A 27,937-nucleotide genomic window follows, 5' to 3' on the forward strand; every position below is an offset into this window, starting at 1 on the left:
GATTTAAAAAAAAACTGAAACTTTCAACTAAAATGGACGGGGCATGTGTCTGGGCGGGAAGGGAGATGGATGATGGGAGTGGCCAGACCACAGGACTGATTGGCCCACGGGTAGTGACTTTCCTGGTGGAAGTGATTCCAAAGAATCTTGGGACACCAAGAGACTGTGGGGCGGGGGCATTCTTGCAGAAACACCAACTGCCTTGGGAAAGTGCACAATTTGGACACGGAGGCAGAAACAGGTTTAGGCAACATAAGGAGGCCAAAAATGGCAAAGCCAGAGACGTCCAGGTGGGAGGAATATTGCAATGGGAATGCAAGGCGCGAGAAGTCTCTCTCAATGGCCAAGCTCAAGAGTGGTGGCAGCTGTCCACCTCCAGGTGGAGGAACCTGGCACTGAGCCTCAACAGGTGCTGAGGCCTTCACTTTACCTTGAGCTGAGACTCCTTGTGGCAGAGCACTTATATTTCTTGCTCACTTGCTAATTCCACAAACTGAACACCTATTGTTCATGCATATCACTGCTTTTTAAGCTAGGTTGTTCAAAGAATTCTCTCCAGCTGACAAAGCCTTCTGCATCTGGCTTGGAACGTCTGGGCATTGCAGTGGGTTCTGGGTTCTCTGTGGCTGTGCTCATGTTAGCTTCTGGGAAAGGTCCTGGCCTTGGGAGTTGTGCTCCCATGCATGTTAAGAGTGTGGAGTGCATGCACTAACTGGCCATGCAGAGCTTAATTCACTGACTAAGCAAAATCCCATATTTGCATATCCATTGGAGTTCTCCCAGTCAGGCTGCTTCCCAACTGAAGGCCCTGCCAGCTGTCTTTAAATCTTTGGTGGCCAGGCCCACCACTGACTCGATCTACTTAGGGTGTTATCAGCAACCTTTACTGATGTTTACTCAGCTCTGCTGGCCATTGGTCAGCGTGAATGCTACACCCAGGTCAAAGGTTCCATTGGTACCCTGAGTGTCAGAGGGACTGCGTTGCGCGATCAGCACATACCAGCTGTGATCTGCAGTCAGACCGGCACGCACCGCAAAAGTCTTGACTTCCCCTTGATGCAGTAGGCCCTGCATTTCCAGAGCCATCTCCCGACTCTGGCTTCACTCAAATAACAATGGAAATGAATAATGAGCATGCAAATGAGACTTTGCCTTTCACTTTAAGAAGATTTCATATTTCTGAAGATTATGGCTTCCTTCTTCCAAATCCACTGGTAGGAATGCAAGCTGTACATGCTACTGGGGGCAGAAAGGGGGCAGTGGAGGTGGGGAGGAGGATCAAAGCCTTCTGAGAAGAAGGGATTTGCATGTCTTTTACCAAAGTCAATCACTAATGTCTAATCGCATTTAGAGATTCACTGGGCTTATGGAATTGGTTGGATTGGAGTTTGGTTCTCTGGCTGAATGCTGAAGAGATTCAACAGGGGAGGAAGCTCTTAAGAAGTTGTGGGGGGGGATACCTCAAAACAGCCATAGGCATTTTGAAACCCTGAATGAGTTAATATTGAAAAACAAGCACTTAATTTCAGACTTGGAGGGAAGCAATATGTCCCTTAACTCCAGATGCACAGGGACTAGCTATGGTTTCTGACACAGGGGCATGAATACCCCCTCCTCCCCAACCAAGAAATGTTTCTACATGGATTGAAACTCTCTACAAGAAAAGTCCTCCTGAATCAGGCCGAGCAGCCTTTCCCCAGCAGTGGCCAATTAAATGTTTTGAGAAAGGCCGTAAGCAGGACATGGAGGGCTCAGATGAAAACCACAGAGAACATATCTCATGGCTATTGGTCATGGCATCCAAATGGAGCTTCCATGTCCAAAGGCAGTGTGCCTTTGAGTATCAGATGTTCTGGGGCAGCACAATGGAGGGGTGTTGCTTTCAGGCTCTGTCTGTGAGCTTTCAAGGTGTGTCAACACTGATGGAAACAAAGCCGTTGGCCTGATTGGGTTCCTCTCACATCTTTTGGTTGCCTTAAATTTCCCTGGATTCTTTGCTTCAGCCCGAACCTCCACAGTCACGTTGAAGGTTCACTTCCAAGCTACTTGTCACCTTTGAATTTCTTCAGGGGTTCAGAAAGGACTAGCAATATTGCTTCAGTTCTAATTCATGACTGTACAAGTCATAAAACAGACCTCATGATCTTGCTGGAGAAACAGCTTCAGTATCATGTTGGAGCCAGAAGAGGGTACGGACAGCGCCCAGGCTTACATGCCCACAACAACCCCACTCTCAGTGCGTGGTTGCAGGGCTCATGAACACGGGTGGATCTGTTCAGTGCCTGGCTAGGTATTGCCCTGGGAATTCTGTGTTAGCAGCCTTGATTTCCTTAGAAACATGGTGGGGTAAAAATGTCATCAATGATCATAAAAAAAAACCCTTTAGAATGGGAATTCTGATTATTAGTCAACTTTCTGGTGAGGAAGCAGATTGAATCCAGCCTGCTTCTATGTGTGCATGATATTTTTGAAAAATATATATCAGGAACTTTGTTTTATGATGCAAAAGAAATGAGATTCGAAGGGCTTGAAATGCTATTTCAAGTATGTCATGTTCTTTCCTCACTTTTGTTTTGGCACTCCCCTCTGGATTGCTGTAGTTTCTGAGTGGCAAAAGGATTACATTTTATATATGTTCAGAGGCACTTTTCTAAATTGCAGAAATGAGCTGGCATAGAGTAGGGGCCAGAGCATGAGCTAAGAGCAGTAAGTCTCTGTTTCACATCTCCCAGCCTCTTGTGTAATATGGAGATGATCACACTGGCCTACCTGAAAGAGTTGTTGTAAGAAGAATCCATCTAAAGCACTTTGAGAAAACACTGTATGAGTACCACTGTAATTTGTTTGTACGTTCCAGTGCCAAGCTCTGGCTTAAAAAGCAGGTTTGGGGCTGAACCCCTTTAAAAATTAAGTCTCAGCATCTTGGGCTAAACTGTCCCAAAATCCGTACCCCTATAGGTCTGCTCCAAACTGCAGATTAAATCAAATAGGGAAGTAATAATGGGGTGGGGATTTCCTAGGGCATGAAGCATCCCTCCCCTTCTGTTACAGGTAGACACTAGGCTAAAACAGTGTGATTTTTAAAAAGAGAATTAACCTTCCCTAGAAACAAAGTCCATTTCAGTTTAGTGTATCAGCAGACTGTGACAGTGATAAGGGTTTTTCTTCAATCGAAGAGATAATGCGTCTTAAAATCTGAGTGGACAAAGAGGACAGATAAGATGCTATGCAACGCCAGGAAACATTAAAAAACAGACTTACACAAGGCAAAAGGAAAAGGGGGTGGAATCCCTGATTTTAGTTAAACCCTTTCCTGAATCTTCCTCCCAGTTTTTGGGATATCTGCAGACACAGAAGTTAGAAAACTGGCAATTTGGTCCACGTCAGTTGTCAATAGATAACTAAATTGGCAGGTTTCCTCACACTCCTCATCTCAAAAAGTCTCGACGAAATTTCATTATACCTTCAGACAGCTCAGAAGCCATGTGATTCTAGAGATTATCACTGTTACGCGACTGTCAGGCCTTTAAATAAAAAGTAAAATTAAAGCAAAAGCAGTTATTCCCTGGACCGGCTGAGCTCAACGTATCTTGAAAATCAAGGTGAAAAATACACAGGCTCTCCCTGATCATGAGTGAAACCTGGGACCCAGTGTATTGGGAAGCTTTCCTGCACAGCCCCACTGAACTGAACAGGGGCTGAAGAAAGCAGACCTCAATAGATTGGGCCCCAGTGGGTGAGATCTATCAGGGATTTTGCCTCCCTTAAAAACCTCCCTGGAGGTTTCTAAGAAGAGGTTAGATGGCCATCTGTCAGCAGGGCTGATTCTACGACATTAAGCAGATGATGAGAGGGAGGGCATCTTGCCCATCTTCTGGACATGGAGTAGGGGTCACTGGGGGTGTAGGGAGGAGGTAGTTGTGAATATCCTGCATTGTGCAGGGGGTTGGACTAGATGACCCTGGTGGTCCCTTCCAACTCTATGATTCTATGATTCTGTTCTATGCTTCTAATGGTACTCAATCTGCCTCCCCCCCAAACAGCTGTCTCACACTGCCTCATAGTAAACCTGGCTCTGATACTTATCCTCCATTAAGGCTGGCCATGTGGTCATCTAGTAGTTATCTGACTGGATGGTCATGTGGTCTTTTTTGCTATTTTTTTGCCATTTTTTTAACCTTATGATAGGGGTCCATCTCTGTCTCTTCATCAAAGTGATTGGTTTAGGTTGCAGTCTTGTCTGTGCCTCCTTGGGAGAAAGTCTCCTGGAGAATACTGAGTGCTGCTTGTCAGTAGGCATGGCGGTTAATCTGGGACCCCCAATATAAGCAAATGACACACCACTATCTCAACAGCACCCTGTTTCATAGCTGGTCAGAGGCAGCATGTGAGAATTCATAGTTTTCATGTCTTACTTCTTGCTGACTGGAAGAGGCATACTGAGGGTGCCTTGCTAAGGTTCCCAAAATACTGGAGCCAGCACTGGCTTGGGGAGTGGCATAAGAACATAAGAAAGGCCCTGCTGGATCAGACCAAGGCCCATCAAGTCCAGCAGTCTGTTCACACAGTGGCCAACCAGGTGCCTCTAGGAAGCCACAAACAAGTCGACTGCAGCAGCACCATCCTGCCTGTGCTCCACCGCACCCAATATAGTTGGCATGCTCCTCTGATATTAGAGAGAATAAGTATGCAGCATGACTAATATCCATTCTAAGTAATAGCCATGAATACCCCTTTCCTCCATGAATATGTCCACTCCCCTCTTAAAGCCCTTCTAGCAGGCAGCCATCATCATATCCTGGGGCAGGGAGTTCCACAATTTAACTATGCGTTGTGTGAAAAAATACTTCCTTTTATCTGTTTTGAATCTCTCCCCCTCCAGCTTCATCAGTGAATAAATTGTGAAGATCTCTTTTAAGCTCTTTGTCCTGAATACTGATCTATACTCTTAAGAGTCTGGTCATGGGGGCTCTTCCTTCTCTGTTTTATAGAAAGAACTCCCTCCTTTCTACAGCCCTTGGATGGCGATTGCCCACAAACTTCCTCACCTGATCGAGAACCATCAACTTCGTTCGTATGTAGAAAAGGTATTGAATTTTATCCTGTGTCATTTTACAGAGTGTGAAGAATGTTAGGGTGACGATGGATATAATAGAAAATTGGAGTTCAGCCATGGGATGAGATTAAGGATGAGCAGATTTCTCTTTATTATTTTGGAATTTCTCTCTGCACAACATTCCATTTCTTGTTGGTTCCAGTTTCACTGGGTGAATTTCTAAGATTAATTCTGAAACAGAATCATATGCAGTTTGTTGCAGCTTTCAGTTCCTTGACATTGCAGTTGTTCCTCATTTGTTACTGATGTGCAACCCTGTATTGACCAAATGCTGGGGAAAGCAATGGTGATATGATTGCATCAAGATTCTTTTTGTGCAGTGTTCCACTGGTGTGCAATCATACATTCACTTAAGGGTTGAACAGTTAGGGGTCAGTTCCTTACATCTCTTTGCAATGCTAAGAAACCTCCTCTGGAGGTCACTAGTGCCTTAGCAGAGAATCCCCCAGCAAACGTGCAGGCTGGAAATAAGGAATCTGGCTTCAGGTTCTCATATACAACTATTTAGAGCAGCTGCATCAAGAATTTTTATCAAACTAGCAAGCTAACTCCCTGTGATTAATCCATTATTTTATTGATGCATGAACACCTATTCCTATCTGTTGGTCTCTTCGCCAAAACAATAGCCTGGTGTTTCCTCCCAACGGTCTCTCAAGGCAGATTATGTACAGTTAAATCCAAACATGGTTAAAATCCAACAAACTTTATATTTTAGTGCCTGAAACTGTGATTCCAAATTGCTAATGAAGCTCTTCCCTGCAAGTGTAATTGACATAAATAGGAGTGGCTCTCAAGAGCATTACTGTGTTTTGCTGAAATTCATGCAGGGTGAACCTTCCACCGCATTGTGTCTGATGGGGCTTCTTGCCTTTCTCTGCTTCCAGCTCTGCTGCTTTTAATGTCCCTTCGAATCTGCTGCCTGAATGTGTTTGATCCACGACAGAGCCATTTCTAAACACGCTGAACCATACTAGCCAGCTTTAAAAAAAAAAGTTTATTGGAATAAAAATACCTTGGATGGCATGGATGCGCATTTGGGAGTAGGGTTGCCAACCTCCAGGTGGTGGCAGGAGATCTCCTGCTATTACAACTTAAATGCCATACCGTCCAATTGCCAAAGCGGCCATTTTCTCCCAGTGAACTGATCACTATCGGCTGGAGATCAGTTGTAATAGCAGGAGATCTCCTGCTATTACAACTGATCTCCAGCCGATAGTGATCAGTTCACTGGGAGAAAATGGCCAGGTGGCGGCAGGAGATCTCCTGCTATTACAACTGATCTCCAGCCGATAGTGATCAATTCACTGGGAGAAAATGGCCGCTTTGGCAATTGGATGGTATGGCATTTAAGTCCCTCCCACCCCAAACCCTGCCCTCCTTAGGCTCCGCCCCAAAAACCTCCTGCTGGTGGTGAAGAGGGACCTGGAGTGGCAACCCTATTTGGGAGGCAGCCCAATGCCTCCACCTCCTTTCCCTACAACAGAGTGAGCTGGTGGGCATGTAGCAATTACTTCTATCAGGAGTAGTTGCATTGCTTGGCCCTTTGCCTGCCAGATCCTCTTCCTCTGGACAGTGGCAAGGGTAGGGATTGGCAGCTGTTGTCCTTAGGGAGATAAGTGTGGAGTGGCTAGGCATCATTGCTACTCATTCATTCTCATGTCTGGCCACATCTGTAGGCTTCCTTGCATGCTCATCTCTTTAAGGGCTGTGACAACTACCCATCCTCTTAAGGAGAACCTGCTCCCGTCCCTGCAAGAGCCCTGAGGGACAGTTTGAGATTAAGGGGGAAGATTCTAGCTAGCCGCCTTTAGTATGAGAAAATAAGGCAGGGAATAAATCTTCTAAATTAATAAATAACATGAATAGACACTGTAAATATTCATGTGGCAAATGACTCCAAGGCACAGGACTTCACTGACACTTGGTCCTGGATAGGAAGAGAGAACTAGAATGGAAGGTTAGGCCTAGTCCCCAAAACAATCATTTACGAAAGAAGTCCAGCCCTGTTTCTATGAATAAGGGATAATACATATACAAACAAATGATACATATACGTACAAATTATCATTCTGTCCATTCCATGAAATATAAATTCAGTGTGTATAACACAAATCCTTCTTCCCCAGTGGTATTTGGTGGTGGTCTTTGCCACCCTTGTGCTCCCCTGAATTAGATCAAATAATAGGTGGTCAATTCACAATATTGGACTGGTTAAAGGACTAGTATGCCAACTCTATTCATGGGTGAATGGGTGAACTTACCCCATTTAAACATTGCGTGTGAGGAGTTAAGATGCTCTCTCTGTGGTTTGTGACCTTAGATGCAGTGGCGTAGCGTGGGGGGTGCAGGGGGGGCCGGCCGCACCGGGCGCAACATCTGGGGGGGCGTGCTCGCACTCGCAGCTCTCTGCCCCGAGGGGCCGGGTCTCCATGGCTGGGGGAGGGGGGGCAGACCCCCCCCGTCCCCAGCAGCCGCTCTTCTCCAGAGTCTGCTCCAGCCTCACCTCGCCCGCCAGGGTCTCAAGGGGAAGCCTCCCCTCCGGCAAAAGGGCGCTTCACCCGACCCGCCACCCCTTTTCTCTCCAGTGGGGACCCAAGACGGCTCACGTCGTTCCCCTCTGCGGCATGTTATCCTCACCCCCACCGGGTGAGGTGGGCCAGGCGGAGAATGCACGCGCTTGGCCGAGACCACCCAACAAGCGTGCACGACGCAGCTGGGATTCGACACCTGCCCCGCCGAGCCGAGCGTCCGCCAAGCCACCCTTCCTGGCACCGCTGCCGGCCTGGCCGCTTGCTGGCAGGGAGGCAGGCAGGCAGGCAGGCAGGCCGGCCCCGCGCCTCCGCGCCAGCCCGGGGGCACGCGCACCCCCCCCAGCCCCCCGGCCCGCTCACCTGCGCGGCGTCCAGGCGGCTCTTGCTCTTGCTGCGGGGCCAGCAGACGTGGCGCAGGGAGGCGAGGCCCGGCCCGGCCCCCTCGCCAAGCACCTGCGCGGCACAGGGAGCGGAGCCGGCCCGGCCCCTGCGCGGCACAGCAGCCCCGCTCCCGCGGGAACGCGCCCTTTCGGCGCAAGGCCGGCCCTTCGGCTTCTGCCGCCGGCCTTTCCTTCCAAGCCAGCCCCTGGAGCACGACCTGCAGCAAGACCCCCTCCCCAAGCCCCAGAAATCAAGCTGCCCTCCCTTCTGCGCCCCCCAGCAAAGCCAAGATTTGAACCCAGGCCTCCCAGGCCCCAGTTAGCACAACATACTCTGCAAGGGACCAGTGGCCCCCCCCCCCCCACAGGCCCTCTCCTTGGAAACACATTATAGCCCTGGCGGAGGCTGCGGACACCAGGATGCTCTTCTGAGAAGTGTTTGAAAATAAACTTGTATTTAGATGCATTTTACTTTAATTACATCAGTATTTTCATAACAAACAATACATGTGCTTAGGGGGTAAGGGTTTCTTTAACTAATCTAGTGGAAGAGACTCGAGTGCTAAAATCCACGGGTTAGGGGGCGCAAATTACTTGCCTTGCCCTGGGTGCTGACAACCCACGCTACGCCACTGCTTAGATGATTCATTTATTACCCAAGTATCACTTGATTCTCCAGACATCGGGTGAAAACGCATGGTTACTTTAGCCTCCTTTATTCCCTGTTTCAGCTGGGATTCAGCCAGGATCGAACGCATGGGTTGCGCCAAACGTGTGTTCGATCCTGGCTGAATCCTGGCTGAAACAGGGAACAAAGGAGGCTAAAGCGATCATGAATTTTCGCCCATCATGTGACAAATGGGTTTAAGAGCCAGTTTATAAGAATCCCTGAATTAGCAGATTCTGGTGTTCTTGAGAGAAATAGTTTTGCTGCACAGCACTGTCTCTGTTTAATGCCTTGCTTTTTAAACAGATGCCTCTGCTAAGCACTCAGCACCTTCAAAGCCACCGAGAACTGTATTTGGCCCATTTGGTCCTCAGCTTTATCACGATGGGCTACGTCTGGCAGGAAGGTGAAAAGGGAACTACCAAGGTAAAGCCCACAAGAAATAGTCTTCCTGAGATAAAAATAATTTCGTATATATCTCAACAGCCTAGCTGTCAGTACTGAGTGTGGTAACAGCATGTCTCTGTGTGGTAATAGCATGTGCTGTTTCCTACACATACAAAATTAGCACACAAGGGAATAGTCTGGACTAGAACTTTTCTCCCTAACATCTAGCTTTTGTATGTAGTTTTAGGAATGAAGGAATGTTAATTTCCATTGGGATACAGCCTGAGTGTATATCATCTGAGTGTTGCACCTAGCGATCCACTGTAGCGTAGAAAACCAGTGATTGCAGTGGTCATCCTGGAGAGATCTGGGTTCAAATCCCTGCTGTCCCTAAAGCCTACTGGATGACCTTGGGCAAGTCACTCTCTCCCGGCCTAGCCTACCTCACAGGATTGTTGGAAGGACAACACATTTAGGGGAGAACCACAAACATCACGGTAAACTCTTTGGAGGCTGGATGGGATTAAGATTGACAGTAACAACGGCAAAGTGTTGCATCACAATCACCAACTGTTACTAGGCCTCCCTACTCTAGGTTGGGAAATTCCTGGAGATTTGGGGATGGAGCTGGGGGCGGGAGAGAGGTTGGGGAGGGGAAGTACTTCAGTAGGGCATGATGCCATAGAGTCCAGCCTCCAAAGCAGCCATTTTGTTCAAGGGGGGGAATGTAGTCTGGAGATCAGTTGTAATTCCAGATCTCCTGTCCCCACCTGGAGATTGGCAACCTAATTACATGAGCCTTTTTAGCGAGCACTCTGCTAAACTCTTGAGGGGCAGTGACTTTATCTCATCATCCATTACAATCTATTCAGCCAAAGGTCTATATCTGAAAATTACAGGGGAATTCGGACTTGTCTTGTATCTTGCAGGTCTTGCCGCGTAACCTTGCCGTCCCCTTTGGAGAGATCTCTCAGGCTCTAGGGCTACCTCCGATCCTGGTTCATGCGGATTTTGTGTTAGTAAACTGGAAGAAAAAGAATCCTTATGGGTAAATGTAAGAAGAAAGACCTTTGGGATTGGTGGACAGAAGCCAGACCAAAACAGGAGCCTGAAATGTTAGCCTGTATTCATCGGGTTTCTTTGTTTAGGACTGGCTTGGCTCTCTGAATTGAGAGTACTTTTAACAGTTTAGTATACCGAGAGTCATGGTGGTGATGTTAGCCCCACAAAAGAATCCACATTTTAAATTGTCCTGTGTTTGTGGACAGGTTTGCAAGATGCCAATTCCAACTGTTAACGGGCTCTTTGCAACTGAAACAAAGGCCCTTTCTGATGTGAGGAGGCATCCTGAAAACCTTTTAAAATCAGAGGCCATTTATTCTTGGTAATTAACAGTGCGTTCCAGGCTGAAGTGCCCTGCATATTTTTTTTGAGTTTTTCACGCTGAACTGTCATTTAGGAAGTGACTGTGAAGGCGGCGCATACCTACTTTGCATTTCTTAACAGCCCCTTTAACACGACCTTTTGAGTTTGCTCCCCCCCCCAACACCGAAGAATCCCAAGGAAGCATGCAAAATGACAGCCGCGTGTTTAGCGGTTGGCTAATGCAAGGAACGAAGAAGCAGGCGAGGGGTGTGTGTGGAATTTCTCCTTTTGTGTCGGGACCGTGAATAAGCAATTTAAAGGTCGCATTTTTAAAAAGAGCTTTGAGCGAGCATCAAAATTGACTCTGCATAAATGGCCAGAGACATTTGGCCACTGAAGTGTTTAATTTATCGGCTTATGTAAAATATTCGTAGGCTGTTTTCCAATTTTTTAACTGGTATATGCTCTTGAAAAGCAGCATTAAAAATAAATAAAAACAAAACAGCAAACAATAATTATTAAAAGCACCTTCAAACTACCGTTTGAGAGCCAAATCTTACATTTAAACCAGCAGTCGTTCCTTCTCTCCTAGTAAATTGCTACAACCTTTATGGAAGGGTTAGTGATATTTAACAGAATCTGAGCATAACTCTCCAAATTACAATTCTCAGGATTCCCAGGGAAGAGGAAACTCAACTAGTCAACTCAACTAGTCAAACTCAAATCGATATACTTTTTGTAATTTTGATGTCCCTCACAGAATTATATTACTCAGGGTTCCCTGGGGTGAGGGAATGATGCCTACAACCATTTTAAAGGTATAATTTAGTTATTACCTGAAAGAAGATGGGGATGAGGCACAGTTTAATGGTAGGTCACAAGCGCTGCAGGCAGAAAGTCTCTGCTTCAATCCCTAGAATCCCTGGCCAACCGGGTACCTTTTTAAAAATACTTGTATAGCCCCATGCTAGGCTGATGTCATGAGATCTCAGAAGCTAATCAGGGTCAGCCCTGGTTAGTATTTGGATGGGCAACCTCCAAGGAAGACCAGGGTTGTGACATGGTGGCAGGCAATGGCAAACCACCTCTGAATGTCTCTTGCCTTGAAAACCCCACCAGGGCTTGCCATAAATCAGCGGTGACTTGACGGCACAAAAAAAATCCCACTTTCCCCACTTTCAATAGCAGTTTACAAAAATCAGTACTAGTACTGGAGCTATAATACATAACCAAACAACACTACGCAGATAGGGTTGCCAGCTGCCTGGTAGTAGCAGGAGATCTCCTGCTATTTCAACTGATCTCCAGCCGATAGAGATCAGTTCCCCTGGAGAAAATGGCCACTTTGGCCATGGCATGGAAGTCCCTCCCTTCCCCAAACCCCGCCCTCCTCAGGCTCCGCCCCAAAAAACTCCCATCAGTGGCAAAGAGGGACCTGGCAACCCTATACGCAGATCTCATGATGACCTTTTCTCAAAAGCCCCTTTAAATAGGACAGCCTTGCACAGTTTTTGGAAACCAGCCGATATGGGTGTCCTCCTGACCTTTTTGGGAAGGCCGTTCAAGAGGGCTGGAGTCACAGCCAAAAAAGATCTCACAGATCTGAGATGTGGGACAGAGGACGCGCTGAGTGCCTTGCACAATACATGCAAATGAGGGGGGCATTTGGGGAGATTTCAGTTTTCAGAAAAGCACAATGCTATTGCGTGGTCCGGACTTTGCTCCTCCACTGACTTAATCTTTTTGTTTCCTTTCCTTGTGTGCTTGCTGCTGATACCTCCAATCTCTCAAAGCCCCCTGGAAATTGAGTAAGTATTTGAGATGGCATTTGTTTTTGCACTTCAGAGTTTGTTCGGATATTTGAGGTCACTGCTCAGGCTTCTTGAAGTTAAGTCTCTGCTGTTCGTGGGATGATTGTCCAGGGTGATAGTTTATTGTTGGCTATTCATCAGGATAGTTCTGTGTTTTTATTCTTACTGTTCTGAATTTTATGGAATTAAGTAAAGGTCCCCTGTGCAAGCACCTGGGATCTATTTAATTTTGTAAGCCACCTTGAGAACCTTGGAGTTCAACCGCAGGACAGACAATTTCTGTTCCATGTCTCAATCCCATTCTCCTTATCTGGTTTCCCTCAGATTGCATAGTTCCAAATTACATGGTCTTGTTTACAAGGTGGAATTCTCTATTGTTTAGTTCTTATTTTAGAAATTCATCAAGAGCAGAGGACTATGAGAGGGTTGCCAATTCTGGCTTGGTAAATTCCTGGAGATTTGAGGGTGGCGCCTGGTGAGGGCAGAGCTTGAGGAGGGGAAGGAGCTCAGTGGGTATGTGATGCCATATGTTCCACTCTCTGAAGCTGCCATTTTCTCCAGAGGAACTGATCTCTGTAGCTCTATTGTAATTTTGGGAGAACTCCCGGCCCTTCTTGGAGGGTGGCATCTATACATCTTTCAATTCCTTCAAGTCATTTTTATCTACTCCTTTTCCCCACCCCACATTGCCACTGAGCATGCTTGCATTGCTAAAACGATGCAAAAAATTAAACGACACGTGACGGTACCATTAATTGTGTGTGCAGTGTTTTACCAGGGTGCAAGAGAGCCATACAAAAAGAACTTTGGTGCAGTCATGCATACAATCAGAGCAAGATTTTATTTTTTGCAGTGTTTTATTGTATGCACATTGGTAACAGAGGAGGGGGAGAGGCAAAAGTTAGAAGAAAGAACTGAAAGATGTAACAAAGGATGCCTGCTTTCATTCTAGAATTCATATTAGAAATCTTCTTAGTTAAAATGCAATTACAGAGGAATCAAACCCTGGTGCCCTGACTGTAAACTCTCCTTGCACGCCCCATGCTTTCTCCTCTCCCCACAGGAATTTGGATCCCATTGTTTCCTTGCCTGGAGGAGACAGCATGAGGGGCTTCATTCTCGTCACTTTCCTGGTTGAGAAAGCTGCTGCACCTGGGATCAAGGTATGGTCTGTTCAAAGCATATACATAGATATAGAAATAGATAGGGTAGAGTTGCCAGGTCCCCCCTCCCAATTGGTGTAAGTTTTAGTGGGTGGGCTGCAGTGAGAGCCAGCATGGTATAGTGGTTAAGAGCGGTGGTTTGGAGCAGTGGACGCTGATCTGGAGAACCGGGTTTGATTTCCCACTCCTATACATAAGTGGCGGATGCTAATCTGGTGAGCTGGGTTGGTTTCCCAACTCCTACACATGAAGCCAGCTGGGTGACCTTCAGCTAGTCACAGCTCTGATAGAGCTCTCTCAGCCCCACCTACCTCACAGGGTGGTAGGTGGGGCTGAGAGAGCTCTATCAGAGCTGTGACTAGCTGAAGGTCACCCAGCTGGCTTCATGTGTAGGTGTAGGGAAACCAACCCGGCTCACAGGGTGTCTGTTGTGGGGAGGAGAAGGGAAAGTGATTGTAAGCCAGTCTGATTCTGCCTTAAGTGGTAGGGAAAGTCAGCATATAAAAACCAACTCTTCTTCTTCTTCCAGTTTTACTTCCGGAAGCACCATATCACTGTGGCCGATTTAACACACAAAGCCCCAAATTTTGGGGGTTTGAGTGTTAAAACAGCTGTGGCGATGCGGCGCTTCCAGAAATAAAACCGGAAGTGCTGTCACGCCAGCATGCGCGCAGCCCCAGCTCTGGAGTGGCTGGGTGGATTGGTGGGCAATGCCTAATATAGGGTTGCCAACCCCCAGGTGGTTAAGCAAACACCAGCAGCACTTATGACCAAATGCAAAACTATTAATTTCTCCTAGCAAACAATATTCCCAATACAAAAGTTATTCATATGGATGTGTGTACAAATTTCCAATAAAAATAAATTCAAATCAAAGAACCGTCACCTGGTGCTCTGTAATTTTAATATAGTCTAGTCTATAAAGTAGTACTATAATCTTAACACAGGTAATCATCACAACACTAAACTATAGTTTATTTTTGTTAAACATTTGTACACACATCCATATGAATAACTTTTGTATTGGGAATATTGTTTGTTAGGAGAAATTCATAGTGTTGCATTTGGTCATAAGCGCTGCTGGTGTTTGCTTAACTTCCAGGTGGTGGCTGGAGATCTCCCGCTATTACAACTGGAGTTCACCTGGAGAAAATGGCTGCTTTGGCAGTTGTACTCTATGGCACTGAAGTCCTTCCCCTCTCCAAACCCCTCCCTCCTCAGGCTCCACCCCCAAAACCTCCAGGTATTTCCCAGTCCGGAGCTGGAAGTTTGTGGAGAGGAAACAAACTCTTGTTTGCCCCAGCATCTGCATTTGGGAATAATTTAATTAAATTATTTATTATTTAAGTTATTTATAGTTTTTTTTTAATAATCCATCTTTCTCATTGAGACTCAAGGTTGATTATACAATGTAAGTCAGTGCATCAGTAGGATGAGGAGACATCTAATAAGCAATGCAATAGGCCTAGAAATCTGAAACCGGGCATAAATATTAAACACGATGTGTTAAGCAATGCAGGAAATGGTATTACGTAAGCAGAAATACAAAGCAGTGAAAACAAGATAAAAACATAGAGGAACAGATAATATATATTAGTAGTATGTATGTATGTATGTGTGTGTGTGTGTGTATATATATATATATATATATATATATATATATATATATATATATATATATATATATATATATATATATATATATATATATAGCTTCTTTCTGAATCATTCTGTTCTAACGCAGACCTATTCTTTTACCAAAATACCCCCATGAATAGTTCTGTATTACATAGTTCAGTGGTCGGCAAACCGCGGCTCACGAGCCGCATGTGGCTCTTTGGGCCCTTGAGTGAGGCACCCAAGGTGGCAATCAAGAAAACTGCCGGCGCGCTGAGTCAGCACGGCACAACCCCAACCCTCCAGAGGCTCCGAAAGGGGCTCCATAGTTGGTAGGAAGCCAGAAGTGCGGGAGCCTTCCTGACCTTCTCAGGCAGTCCATTCCACAGGATGGAGAATGCTCACGTACAGGCAGTTGCTGGTCTTGCCCATTGGCAGGGTGGCACCTGTAGAAGGCCCTGTTCAGATGAGCAAAGTTGGCTTGGTGGGACATAGGAGGTAGAGTTGCCAGCCTCCAGGTGGGACCTGGAGATCTCCTGCAATTGTAACTGATCTCCAGATGACAGAGGTGTTCTCCTGGAGAAGATGGCTGCTTCGGAGGGTGGACTCTATGGCTTTATACCTACTGATGTTCCTCCCTTCCCCTAACCTTGCCCTCCCTAGGCTCCACCCCCAAACTGCCAGGAATTTCCCAACCTAGAGTTGGCAATCCTATGAGGAGAGGTGGGCCTGCAGATGTGAGGGTGCAAGGCTGTGAAGGGCTTTGTACATGAAATCATGGGAACCTGGAAATTTGTCTGAAGGCTTTGCCAAGAGGAGCTGATTTGCTGACCTGTCAGAGTGCCTCTTTTCCTCCATTGGTGCACTATTTGCATATTTGTAAATAAATCAGATAGTATATATTTGAAACCCACATAAGATTCCAGTCCGCTGATATTCAAAGGACACCAGACTGGTATTTCCCCTGGAACTGCTTGCTTATTGCTTGGGAAAATGGAGTCTTGGAAGAAGAGTTGGTTTTTATATGCTGACTTTCTCTACTACTTAAGGAAGAATCAAACCAGCTTACAATCACCTTCTCTTCCCCTCCCCACAACAGATACCCTGTGAGCCAGGTGGGGCTGAGAGAGTGTGACTAGCCCAAGGTCACCCAGCTGGCTTCATGTGGAGGAGTGGGGAATCAAACCTGGTTCTCTGGATCAGATCCACCACTCCTAACCACCACTCTTAACCACTAGGCCAGTCTGGCTCCTTCACTCCAGGCCTTCCAATTACTGGAAATATTTTACTTTTCTGGAAGGCCTTTGGTGGACACTGAATCCAACTGTACCCAGTGCTGATTGCTGGTTTTATGCATTATTTTGTCTCTGCGTTAGTTTTAATCCACACAAGCCACACTGAGTACCATTTTTATGGGTGTATGAAACCAAGCATGTGCATTGCTCATGTCTCCCACAGGCAATGGCCCAGGCTATGAATGGCATCTTGCAGCTGAATCACCGGGTTCTGGAAGAAGCACTGTGGGAACTGGCAAATGCACTCAAAGATATGACTAGGGTTTTGAAGAAAATGCATGGTAAACCTGGGGATTTTTTCTTAGCAGCATGACTCACAAAATGTTACCCAAAAGGACCAAAAAAAGGGAAATAATATGTCATTTTTATGCAGTATTAAGAGGACAGGTGGATGTATACCACAGTTTTGCATTACATTCAGGAAAGCTACATAATATGTTGCAGCACAGTATAACGTACTTTTTGTTTTGTTTTGTTAAAGTACATGTTTCTAGCCCTTGATCCCAAAATACGCTTGAAAGTGTGTGGAAACGCCTTGTGAATTCTCCATACCAGAAGAGTTGTTCAGTGTTAGGTGAATAGCGAATGGATGGTTGAATATTGTTGAACAGTGGTTTCTACTATTCCTCAAGAAAGGCCAGAGGGCAACATAATGGATTATTATTATTATTGTCCTCATAACAACCATGTGAGATCATTTAGGCTAAGACCATCTTGCAAAGATAACAAAACTCTATCCCTAAAAGTTATTAGCAGCCCATCTGCTTAGACACAGCCAGTGCTCAAATGTGTTGGCATGGAGTATGATGCCATGTTACTTTTTTTCAGACAGGCCAAAACCCATCCACGTGGTCGGTGGGCAAAAGCTGGCCAGGAGAAGGGAGGGGGAGCGATTGGCATCCCTGATGTCACTTCCAGTTTATGCAGAAGTGCTGGCATCTTACCGGGGGGCAGCAGGGTGGGGGGGACCGCTTTAGCACTCTCCCCAAAAACTCTATGAAAACCATAGAGATTTTTTTGCAAGTGCTAGAGCATCCCCCAGTGTGATGCCAGCACTTCTGCACAAACTGGAAGTGACGTCATCGTGTAGGTGATGCCAATCGCCGACCCTGAACCTGCCTTTGGAGGTTGGATGGCCATCTGTCGGGAGCGCTTTGATTGTGGGATCCTGCATGTCATGTTGTTGGACTGGATGGCCCTTGCGGTCTCTTCCAACCTTGTGTGATTTTGTGATTTGTGTGATTTGTGCCAGGTCCCTCTTCGCTACCGGTGGGAGGCTTTGGGGGTGGAGCCTGAGGAGGGCAGGATTTGGGGAAAGGAGGGACTTCAATGCCATAGGGTCCAATTGCCAAAGCGGCCATTTTCTCCAGGTGAACAGATCTCTATCGGCTGGAGATCAGTTGTTAATAGCAGGAGATCTCCAGCTAGTAACTGGTGGTTGGCAAACCTACCAATGTAAGCAGAGTGATATAGGAAAGGAAAGATGGAAGGAATGTGGGGTAAGAGAAGAAGCCCAGAGGGAGGCTTTGCAGAGTGCAAAAGCAGAATTGAACATGACCAGGCCCCTGCAGAGGCTGGGAAACTTGCAGCTCTTGTGTAGTCCAAAATCGGCCACAGCTTTGTCTGCCTACCTCTAGCCGCCTTGTATAATTAGATAATCAAAGGGGTAGGGGATAAATAAGTGTGTATGTGTGGGGTGGGGGGAGACTTGGATCCCAGCACAGTACTGGTCTTTTTAGCTTTCTTCTACATGGGCTTTCTTAACCTGTATAAAGAGGAAAAGTGACCATTGATTTAACTGATAGGCCTGGTTCTGCTTTGCTTCCCAGATTATGTGGATCCAGCAATATTTTACGGTGTGATACGAATATTTCTTTCTGGGTAAGTACAGCACACTCCTTTGGCTACAGAAAAGACTCTCTCAGCTTTCCCAAGCTGGAATGAAGAGGAGGGATGAATCAATGCCACTAGGGTTGCCTGGTCCCCCCCTGCTGGGGGATGGGGGGTAGCCTTGCCAGATCCAGGTTTGGAAACTCCTGGAGATTTGGGGATGGAGCCTGGGCAGAACAGGGACCTCACTGGGGTCTCAGCGTCTCACCATGCAAAACTGGGACTGCATGAACCTGACAGATCCAAAAATCCTTCAGTCTCTCTCTGGGTGCTGCATCCAGGCAAATTCAGCTTGAATTTCACTTGGGGGCCTAATCCATCACCTCCCTAAAGGTATATAGCAGAATCCCTCTAAGAAACTTAGTTGGGCTTATGAAAATTGGCTTCCTTAGAAATCCCTGGCACGCTTAGCCTGAACGGGAGCCTCCAAATTCACCTGGGAGTTTGCTTTAGCCAAAATGAGGAGCCAGTTTTAAACAGAAGGCAGATAAAGGCTTCAGGAATTAGGCATGTGAGCCACACCTGCCTGCCCATTTTTCTTCCTATTTATACAGTATCCCCCACTTTCCCCTAAGATATGCCCAGAAGTAAGGGTAGGCATGCTCTATGATGACAAATAATGAAGTATGGACTTAGCCCGGTAAGTGAATAAATGACAAGGCAACCCTCTGAATGAATGCAGCCCCCCTGCCTGCTCTCTCTGCCAGGCCTTTATATCCCTTGCGCAACAGAGAACATGACAGAAGGTCAGCAAGTGTTTCCTCCTTAATGCTTGGCTTCCTGGGGCCACCACAGCTAATTCTCTTGGTTTCTCTTAATCAGTCTTCCTCATTAAACCCTCATTAAAACTTGGCTGGATCAAAGTGGGGGGAAGTGCTTGACGCCATAAGGACTTGAACGCTGGCTTTAATGCAAGCACTTTGCTTTGGGGACTGCAAACTCCCTGAAGGATTGTTGCATGTGTTCCCCCCTCCCCCAGGCTCCTCATTTTAACTGTATGCTAAAGTACCGGTAGGTTGGAATTGTAAGGAATTGACCCAAATGCAAAAGAAAAGAATCTAAACTCGTCCCACCAGATATCAGGAGAACACAAATTCGTTTAATCAAGGGATTTTTAATGCTTTTTCCTCCAAAGGGAACTCAAAGTGACCTACAAGAACTTTAATAAAAAATACGGATCCAGAATACAAAACACCAATAAATACAACATTAAAACTAATTCAGGAGACTGGAGATGATAAAACGTATTCAATTTAAGGCTGCACACAGATCTGGAAAGGCTCTTCTAAACATTTCTACTTTATAGTAACACTGGAATACCCACAGCGAGGATGCTTTCTAGAAACGCATCACTAGTTTTGAGTCCAGTAGACCAACAAGATTTTCAAGGTGTGAGCTGAGAGTCAAAGCTCCCAGTAGTTGTTTTACTGCAGAATGACACAGCTACCCTCTGAAACTAGAAATACACAGGAACACATGAAGCTGCGTGATACTGAGTCTGACCCTTATTTATTTAAACATTTATATCCTGACTTTCCTCCTGGTTCAGGGCAGCTTACAATAATCATTAAAACATTTCCAGTTAAAACCAAAGATAAAATAGCAAGCCCCAAATCCTTTCCCCCTCTCCCTGTAAAAGATGTTTGCCATTTAAACCCCCTCAAAAGCCTTGGGAAAAGGGCTGACCTTGCTGTGCTTCCTGAAGATCTCCAGGGACTAGGGTTCTCAACTGCCTGCTAATGGCAGGCAGTCGCCCACTGATTCGCCCCGCTGCCCGCTGACACTCAACTGGTCGGAAGCAGACTGGTGGAAGAGGGGGAGCCATCTGCATCCCCTGCCCGATGACATCACTTCCAGTTTGATGCGGAAGCACTGGCATTGCACTGAGGGGATGCGCTAGCATTCTTCCTGAAAACTCTTTGGACAAGCGTTAGAGCACTGCCTCGGTGGGATTCTGGCGCTTCTGCATCCAGCCGGAAGTGACGTCATCACACAGGGGACGCAGATTGCCGTCCCCAAACCCACCTCTCTAAAGCTCCCACTGGTTGCCAGGAGGGACCTGGCAACCCTATCAAGGATGCCCCCCCCCCTTACCTCTTCAGGAAACCCATTCCACAGAACAGAGCCATACCAGAAAAGGCCTGGATTCTGGCCAGCCAGGCCAGTGCCAGACGGGCCACCCTAAGTGCTGGACTAGCCAACAGATTACTGCCTGATGCAGTTGGCCTACAGGGGCATATGGAAGGAGACAGTCCTTCAAATATGTGGGTCCCAGATCATAATCAGAACCTTGAATTGAACTTGGACACAGACTAGCAGCCAATGCAGCTGTTTCAGCAGCAGCTTTCCAGAGACTCAGGCAGAGGTCCTTCATATCACCTACTGCCCGATTCTTTTAACTGGAGATGCTGGGGATTGAACCTGGGATCTTCTGTATGCAAAGCAGATGCTTTCCCCGTGATCCACAGCTCCTTCCTCCCACCCCAGATCTATTTCCGATTGGTTTCCAGATCCTATAGAATCTGACCCAAATCTGGTGTTCACCATGGTCATGGGAACTATGGTGGCTTTAAGAAGATGTGTCCAAGGTCTGAAGCCCCCCACAGCCCTCCCCCATCTGCCTCAGTAAGTCTGATGAAGTGTCTGCATGTGGGAGCACGCAGAGCAGAAGACATAGCCTTAATGACAGGCTTGTCTGCTTTCTTTCCCACGATGGCACCAACATGACAGCTAATTTGCAATTGACTTGAACCTTCAGAGGAAGTTCAGGGTTATAGAGGAAAAAAGCCAGTTTTCCATCCTTGATCTTATCCAAAAGATTATCAGCCTGGGGAAGAAAAATTCTTTTTCAAAAGTACTTTTTCTCTGAATTCTTGTCATTAAAGGCTTTCTATAAATACATTTCTAGGGCAAGTTAAAATAACTTCTGCTAATAAAAGTATTTCTCTTTTAACTGTGCTCATGCCAAAGAAAACAGGCCAAGCTCCGGTCAATCTGCTGTCTCTCTCTTGCCTCCTTGGGTATATTTTAATGAATTTCATTTGATTCTCAAGTGTGTCATTCCTGAAGAGTGAGGAAGTGCCCATCTGGGACACCAGACTTCTGTTTCCTTCCTCTGTCCATACTCCCTTTCCACTTTTATTCCTGTTGTGCATTTTTAATTTGTTAAATATGCGAGACATGATTCATGCCACTTTAGGAAAGCAGAAAACTTCTTTTTCCTAGTTGAGTGGCTTTAAAACTTAACCATCCCAGAGAAGCATTGCTATGTTGATTTCGTTGCCAAGGAAACCTTGTGTTTCTTCACCAGAATTATACAGTATATGAAGCTGACTTATACTGAGTCAGACCATTGGTCCAGCTACTGTCTGTCACTTATGTTTTGCCCCCTGTCCTTACTACTTGTCTACTCAGTAGTTTCTCTGGGATCCCAGACACAGAGGAGCCTTTCCTTATTCCTGCTAACTTTAGCGGGTGATGCCCGGGAGAACTGCCTTTGAGCTGCAGCCCCTCCCTAAGAGAGTCACAAAGGTTACTGGGAAAGTGTTCTCAGGGGCAGTTGGCATACATTTCCCTTTCAATCTTGGATCTCCCCAACTGCCTTTCTGGAATTTAGAGGGTCTGGGTAGGGCTCCCTTCTGCCAGCTGATGGGACAGTCTGTGGGTACTAGAGAGGCTGTGCCATGGTGTTGGAGGGAAGAATGCAGCAGGAGTTGCCATTAGGGTTGGCAGCAGCTAATGGGATGTTATTTACCTCCATGCCATGAAAAGCTTCAGGTGCTCATTTTCACACATTAAGCCTCTATTAAAAAGGGACAAGGAGCCCCATGGCGCAGAGTGTTAAGCTGCAGTACTGCAGTCAAAACTCTGCTCACGACCTGAGTTCGATCCCAATGGAAGTTGGTTTCAGGTAGCCGGCTCAAGGTTGACTCAGCCTTCCATCCTTCCGAGGTCGGTGAAATGAGTACCCAGCTTGCTGGGGGTAAAGGGAAGATGATTGGGGAAGGCACTGGCAAACCACCCCGCAAACAAAGTCTGCATTGGAAACGTCGGGATGTGACGTCACCCCATGGGTCAGGAATGACCTGGTGCTTGCACAGGGGACCTTTACCTTTACCTTTTAAAAAGGGACAGGACATTTTTATCTAGGCTGTTGGCAACCCTAGTGGCTGCCACCCCAGCTTGTTCTCCTCAGCAGAAAGAGCCTTCGTTCTGAAGCACGAGTTGGCTAGTAGTAGTTGGGGAAGAGCTACTTGTTAGCCAAATTGCTCAGTTATGAACGGTGAAATGGGGAATAGCAAATTAATAACTGGCAAAAGGCATAACTAAGCGGGATATAACCTATGTATACCAGAGTCCGTCCCATGACCCCCAAAATGAGGCAGAGGCAATGGATTTAGTTAAAAGGGTTTTACTTAATTTTATATATATATATATATATATATATATATATATATATATATATATATATATATATATATATACACACACACACACACACACACACACACACACACACACACACACACACACACACACAAGCAAAACAGACTTTCGTAACATACATACAGAGCCTAGAGAATAAAGGTATTAAAAGCAGAACGTTCGCCAATGTGGCAGGGTCCGGGTCCCTTTGAAGAGGGGTGATATTCACCTGATCCTGAAGACGGCTTCCTGGGTTCCGTGCAGCAAAGACAAGAGAAAAGGGGGCAAGGGGGTTCCCGTGACTTGACCAGCAAGGCGGGAGGGGTACGTGGTCAGGCAGCGCTTACCCAAACCGACAGAGTAACAGCAAGTATGAAAAGGAGAGGGAGATAGCTTCTGAATGTATACTGGTATCCCCAGATATACCCTTTCCGGGGTGGGGGCTAATTAGATTACCCCCTCATGGTTCCCTGCATGAACAAAGACCTTAATGGTCATCTGCGAGGTGGGGCAGGGGGCAATTTAGACAGGCTAAACCTATACCATTGACTAAGCACATTCCGGGAACGTTGGGAGACGTTGGTAGATTGGATTATTCGGTATAAGACAAAGGTTTGGGTTGCCAACCTCCAGTGTGGCTGGAGATCTCCCTCTATTACAACTGATCTTCAGCCGATAAAAGTCAGTTCACCTGGAGAAAATGGCGGCTTTGGCCATTGGACTCTATGGCATTGAAGTCCCTCCCCTCTCCAAACCCCACCCTCATATGAAGCTGCCTTATACTGAATCAGACCCTTGGTCCATCAAAGTCAGTATTGTCTACTCAGACCAGCAGCGGCTCTCCAGGGTCTCAGGCAGAGGTCTTTAACATCACCTACCTGCCTAGTCCCTTTAACTGGAGTTGCCAGGGATTGAGCCTGGGACCTTCTGCATGCCAAGCAGATGCTCTACCACTGAGCCACAGCCCCTTCCCCATCATCAGGCTCCACCCCAAAAACCTCCCGCTGGTGGCAAAGAGGGACCTGGCAACCTTAGGGTGGAACCATGGTTTGGGGAGGGGAGAGAACTCAGCAGGGTACAATGCTATAGAGTCCCCATTTTCTCCAGGGGAACTGATCTCTGTTGTCTGGAGATCAATTGTAAAAGCTGGAGGTTGGCAACCTACCCGGAGGTTGGCAACCCTATGCTGTCGTAAGGACTGCTCACCAGCAAAGTCCTCATGAAAAAGTCAACCATTTGATCCAAGCTCAGTTTGCGTGGGTTGCCAACTTGCCAGTCAGGTCTGTGAGATGCAGAGGAAGACACAGTAACACAGACAACCCCAGGACAGTAATTCACGCCATGCAGGATCTGAAGGGAATTTTCTCCTTTGACTTAGTCTTCAGAGACCCACAATAACACCCTGGTTGAGTCTAACCCTCCCCTGAGTTCTCCATACTGCTTGGAGTAAGCCAGCATGGTGTAGTGGTTAAGAACGGTGGTTTGGAGCGGTGGAGTCTGATCTGGAGAACCAGGTTTAATTCCCCACTCCTCCACATGAGCTGTGGAGGATAATATGGTGAACTGGATTTGTTTCCCCACTCCTATGCACGAAGCTAGCTGGGTGACCTTGGGCTAGTCACACTCTCTCAGCCTCACCTACCTCACAGGGTATCTGTTGTGGGGAGGGGAAGGGAAGGTGATTGTAAGCCGGTTTGATTCTCCCTTAAGTGGCCGAGAAAGTCGGCATATAAAAACCAACTCTTCTTCTTCTTCTTAAATTCTGCAAGGCTTTCCAAGGAGTTGATAGGGAAAGGTTTCAGCTTGCGTTTTGCTGTGTGTGACTGTTTTAACAAAACAGCAGCCTAAAAATAGATACAGCCAAACCTTCAGAGTCTCACCAACATCTGGCAGGGGCAGGTGGCAAAGGACAGCTAATGAGCACATGCCCAGCTTGACTCCTAGACACACACAACCCCCGTTTCTATCTAAAGCGCATCTCTCGCAATGCGTCACCCAGTGGAGCTACATGGAGGCTTTGCAGTAGCTGCCAGCCTGCCATTGAGGGGACGAGCACATGGATTTCAGCCAGATAATTTCTTGGAACTGGGAAGCACTCTTGGTTGGCTAGTCCCAGGGCTGGTTTGTTCATGCACAAACTGAGCAGATGCCTTCATGGCTGCATGAACTGGCACTTAGCCTGGAAGGGCATGGCTGTCACCCGACCCTGCCCTTTGCCAAACACCTGCAGTGTGGCAGAAGGCCAGGAACCAAGCTGCGGCCCAGAAGCGGCAGATTTAGGTGAGGAGTGCTGAACACCTCTCCTACCTGCCAATGTCCTGAGGCAGTTCCTTGCCAGAAGCTGTTTCTCATGAAATAGCAGCGAAATGTCTAGATCCCATCCAATGGTTAAGGGAAGAGTTAAGTACCCTCCTCCCTCACTGTCGATTTCCCCTTGCATGTCTGATGTTTTGCATTAAATTGGTGGAGATGGAAGTACCGATTCCTGGGTCTGCGGTTAGTTCTAGTGGGCTGGATGGTACAGTAAATGTGACCTAGCTCAAGGCTGGCCATAGTTTTAAGACTCATATTACAGTGGGGGCTTGGAGGGGACTGTGCCCCCTGCCTTTTGTTCTGGCCCCCTTCAATTCTGGTTTAGAAAGAAAGGCCCCCAATTAGCAAGGCTCAGGGGGTGGTGCTTGGGGATTTCATTAAGCCCCACTCTACCACAATTTAAACCAGGTTTAACGTGTCTATTTTTTCCCCAGTTTATTTAGCTGGTAGGGTGAATCTCACTTGTTATAATCCCCACAGGGCCTATGAACTGCAAAATAGGTTAAAGAATTAAACTGCCTCATAGTGATGTTTTCAAAATTCTCCCAGTCAACATTTCACCCCAGATGTTGAAGTTTTGAATTACCTACTCCTGTTTCTGGAATGGAATAGAGCCATCCATTCATTTTCTTAAAATTTCCCAGTGCTACACACCCGCCACTGGATGCAACTTTTGGTCTATTCAGTTTCCCCCCATTGGATATATGGCTGTATCAAGATTCTTCTTGGTATGATTTTTCAGCAAAGCGTAGGTGTCTGTGTGCATCCCATCAAGTTTGTTTTGTGCAACATTTTTTTCAAGGTGCCATGGGTGCATCAGTGACATAGAAAAGGAGGAATATGCAAAAGAAGAGAAAGAACTGAAAACTGTTGCAAACTGTTGCAAATATTTTGAACATTTAAAAACCCATACCCTTAGCTATTGCTCTAAGGCTCTCAAGGCAATTGCTCTCAAGGCAACAACCCAGCAATTCTAACACTAATAATAAAAGGAAACATTAGCAGTTCAAGCATAAAGCCACCATAAAAACTAGAGACTAGCATTAAAAACACACATTTAAGTAGCAGCAGCAGATGATAAATGGAGGAGAAATATCAAGGAAGGGGGAAAATAAACAAAAGGCCTGTGAAAAGAAAAATACTATTTCTTCTGGCACATTTAAAACTCTGAAGAATTAACACGGCACTGACCTGGATGGCCCAGGCTAGCCTGGTCTCGTCAGATCTCAGAAGCTAAGCAGGGTCAGCCCTGGTTAGTATTTGGATGGAAGACCACCAAGGAAGTCCAGGGTTGCTGTGCAGAGGAAGGCACTGGCAAACCACCTCTGTTAGTCTCTTGCCATGAAAACCCCAAAAAGGGGTCGCCATAAGTTGGCTGCAGCTTGACGGCACTTTACACACACACAGAATTAACATGAGGGGAACTCATTAGGATTGCCAGTCTGGTAGCCGCACATAGTGTGAGCTTTCAGGTGATGGAACCCTTGAAAAAACAACATTGTATGTATTGTATCATCACTTTTCGTGAACGCCTGGAAGTGATGTCACAGCCACCTGCAATGGTCTAGGAACATTCCCCCCCCCCCAAAATACTCTTTGGTAATGATAATGGGGATGTAGGGAATTCCCAGTGTCATGTAGGTAGCTGTGATATCACTTTTTGATAGAATTGATATTGCAACATACAAGACACTGTTTCCCCTGCCTGCATTTTTCCTCCAGCAGCCAAGAAGAAAGCAGTGGGAGGGCAGCAGCAAAAGTGGGAGAATTCCCATCACCACTGGATAAGTGGCAATCCTATAGCTCGTTGTGGGAGGGAGTTCCAAAATCAAGGGACCACAACAGAGCAGGCACTGCCTGCAGAGCAGCCCCCTTGATGTTGGTCTTAATCATGTGTCTTTCGATGCTGAAAAAATATTTGCCCCAGAAGGGTTTTTTTTTTTTTTGTATGGGCACAGACCCTGTGCACATTTAAGAGTTTGTAGCCTTCCTCTGCATGCATCACTGTGCAACTTCTCACTGTTTTTTCCTAACTTAGATGGAAGGACAATCCAGCTCTGCCAAGAGGTCTGATCTATGAAGGTGTCTGGGAAGAGCCTGTGGGGTATTCAGGAGGGAGTGCAGCACAAAGCACCACACTGCATGCCTTTGATGAACTCCTTGGAATCCAGCATAGTAGAGAAAGCAGTAAGTAGCTTGCTTTGCATCTTTGGAGAGGCCCAGAACTTCAGCAGGGCCACCGGAGAAAGGCTACAGCTGGAGAATGGAGTGTATTCATTTGGGGGTCACCGGTAGCAGAACTGGAATGAAAGCGGGCATTGAGGGGAAAGAGGGAGGGGGAGAGAGAGCAGAAATCTGCAGGCGACACCTGGATTTCTCTTGCTATTACAATTGATCTCCAGACCACAGAGATCAGTTCCCCTGGAGAAAATGGCTGCTTTGGAGGGTGGACTCCATGGCATTATACCCTGCTGAGGTTCCTCCCCTCTCCAAACCCCACCCTCCCCAGGATCGAACCCCCCAAATCTCCTGGTGTTTCCCAACCCAGAGCTGGAAACCCTACTGCTGAGCTGTGTTTAATCCATTCCCTCCTACCTTCTGTGTCCTCTTGTCAGCTGCGTTTTTGCACAGCATGAGGGAATATATGCCCCCCCACCATCGGGCCTTCGTCAAGGAAATCCAGTCTGCTCCTCCGCTGAGACGTCACGTGTTAACTTCAGAAAACAAGGAGCTCCGCTCCGCGTACAACGAGTGCGTGGCTGCCCTTTCGGACTTAAGAACCTACCACATCACCATGGTCACCAAATACATCAGCGTGGCAGCCTCAAACGCCAAAGCCAAGCAAGGCCAGGCCACAGCTGGTCTCTCAATGAGCCCCCCTTCGTTCCTGGAAGGGAAAGGAACGGGTGGTTCAGGGGTTCTGAGTTTCTTAAAAAGCGTTAGGGACACGACGAGGGAAGCGTTGGTCAGTTTTTAA

The 27,937-nt window shown here is 46.7% G+C and overlaps 1 protein-coding gene across 1 annotated transcript; it reads left to right on the forward strand.

Annotated features, from left to right (window-relative positions):
- Positions 1–1,115: 1,115 nt before the first annotated feature.
- Positions 1,116–27,937, forward strand: IDO2 (indoleamine 2,3-dioxygenase 2). The gene is made up of 10 exons (XM_056860075.1): positions 1,116–1,214; positions 4,992–5,087; positions 9,001–9,120; positions 10,011–10,129; positions 12,240–12,254; positions 13,321–13,420; positions 16,496–16,613; positions 18,162–18,213; positions 26,999–27,147; positions 27,576–27,937. Exons 1-10 carry the CDS (start codon positions 1,116–1,118, stop codon positions 27,935–27,937), a joined length of 1,230 nt encoding a protein of 409 aa, XP_056716053.1.

Source organism: Euleptes europaea, chromosome 14 (assembly GCF_029931775.1).
Source record: "Euleptes europaea isolate rEulEur1 chromosome 14, rEulEur1.hap1, whole genome shotgun sequence".
Taxonomy (NCBI): Eukaryota; Metazoa; Chordata; class Lepidosauria; order Squamata; family Sphaerodactylidae; genus Euleptes; species Euleptes europaea.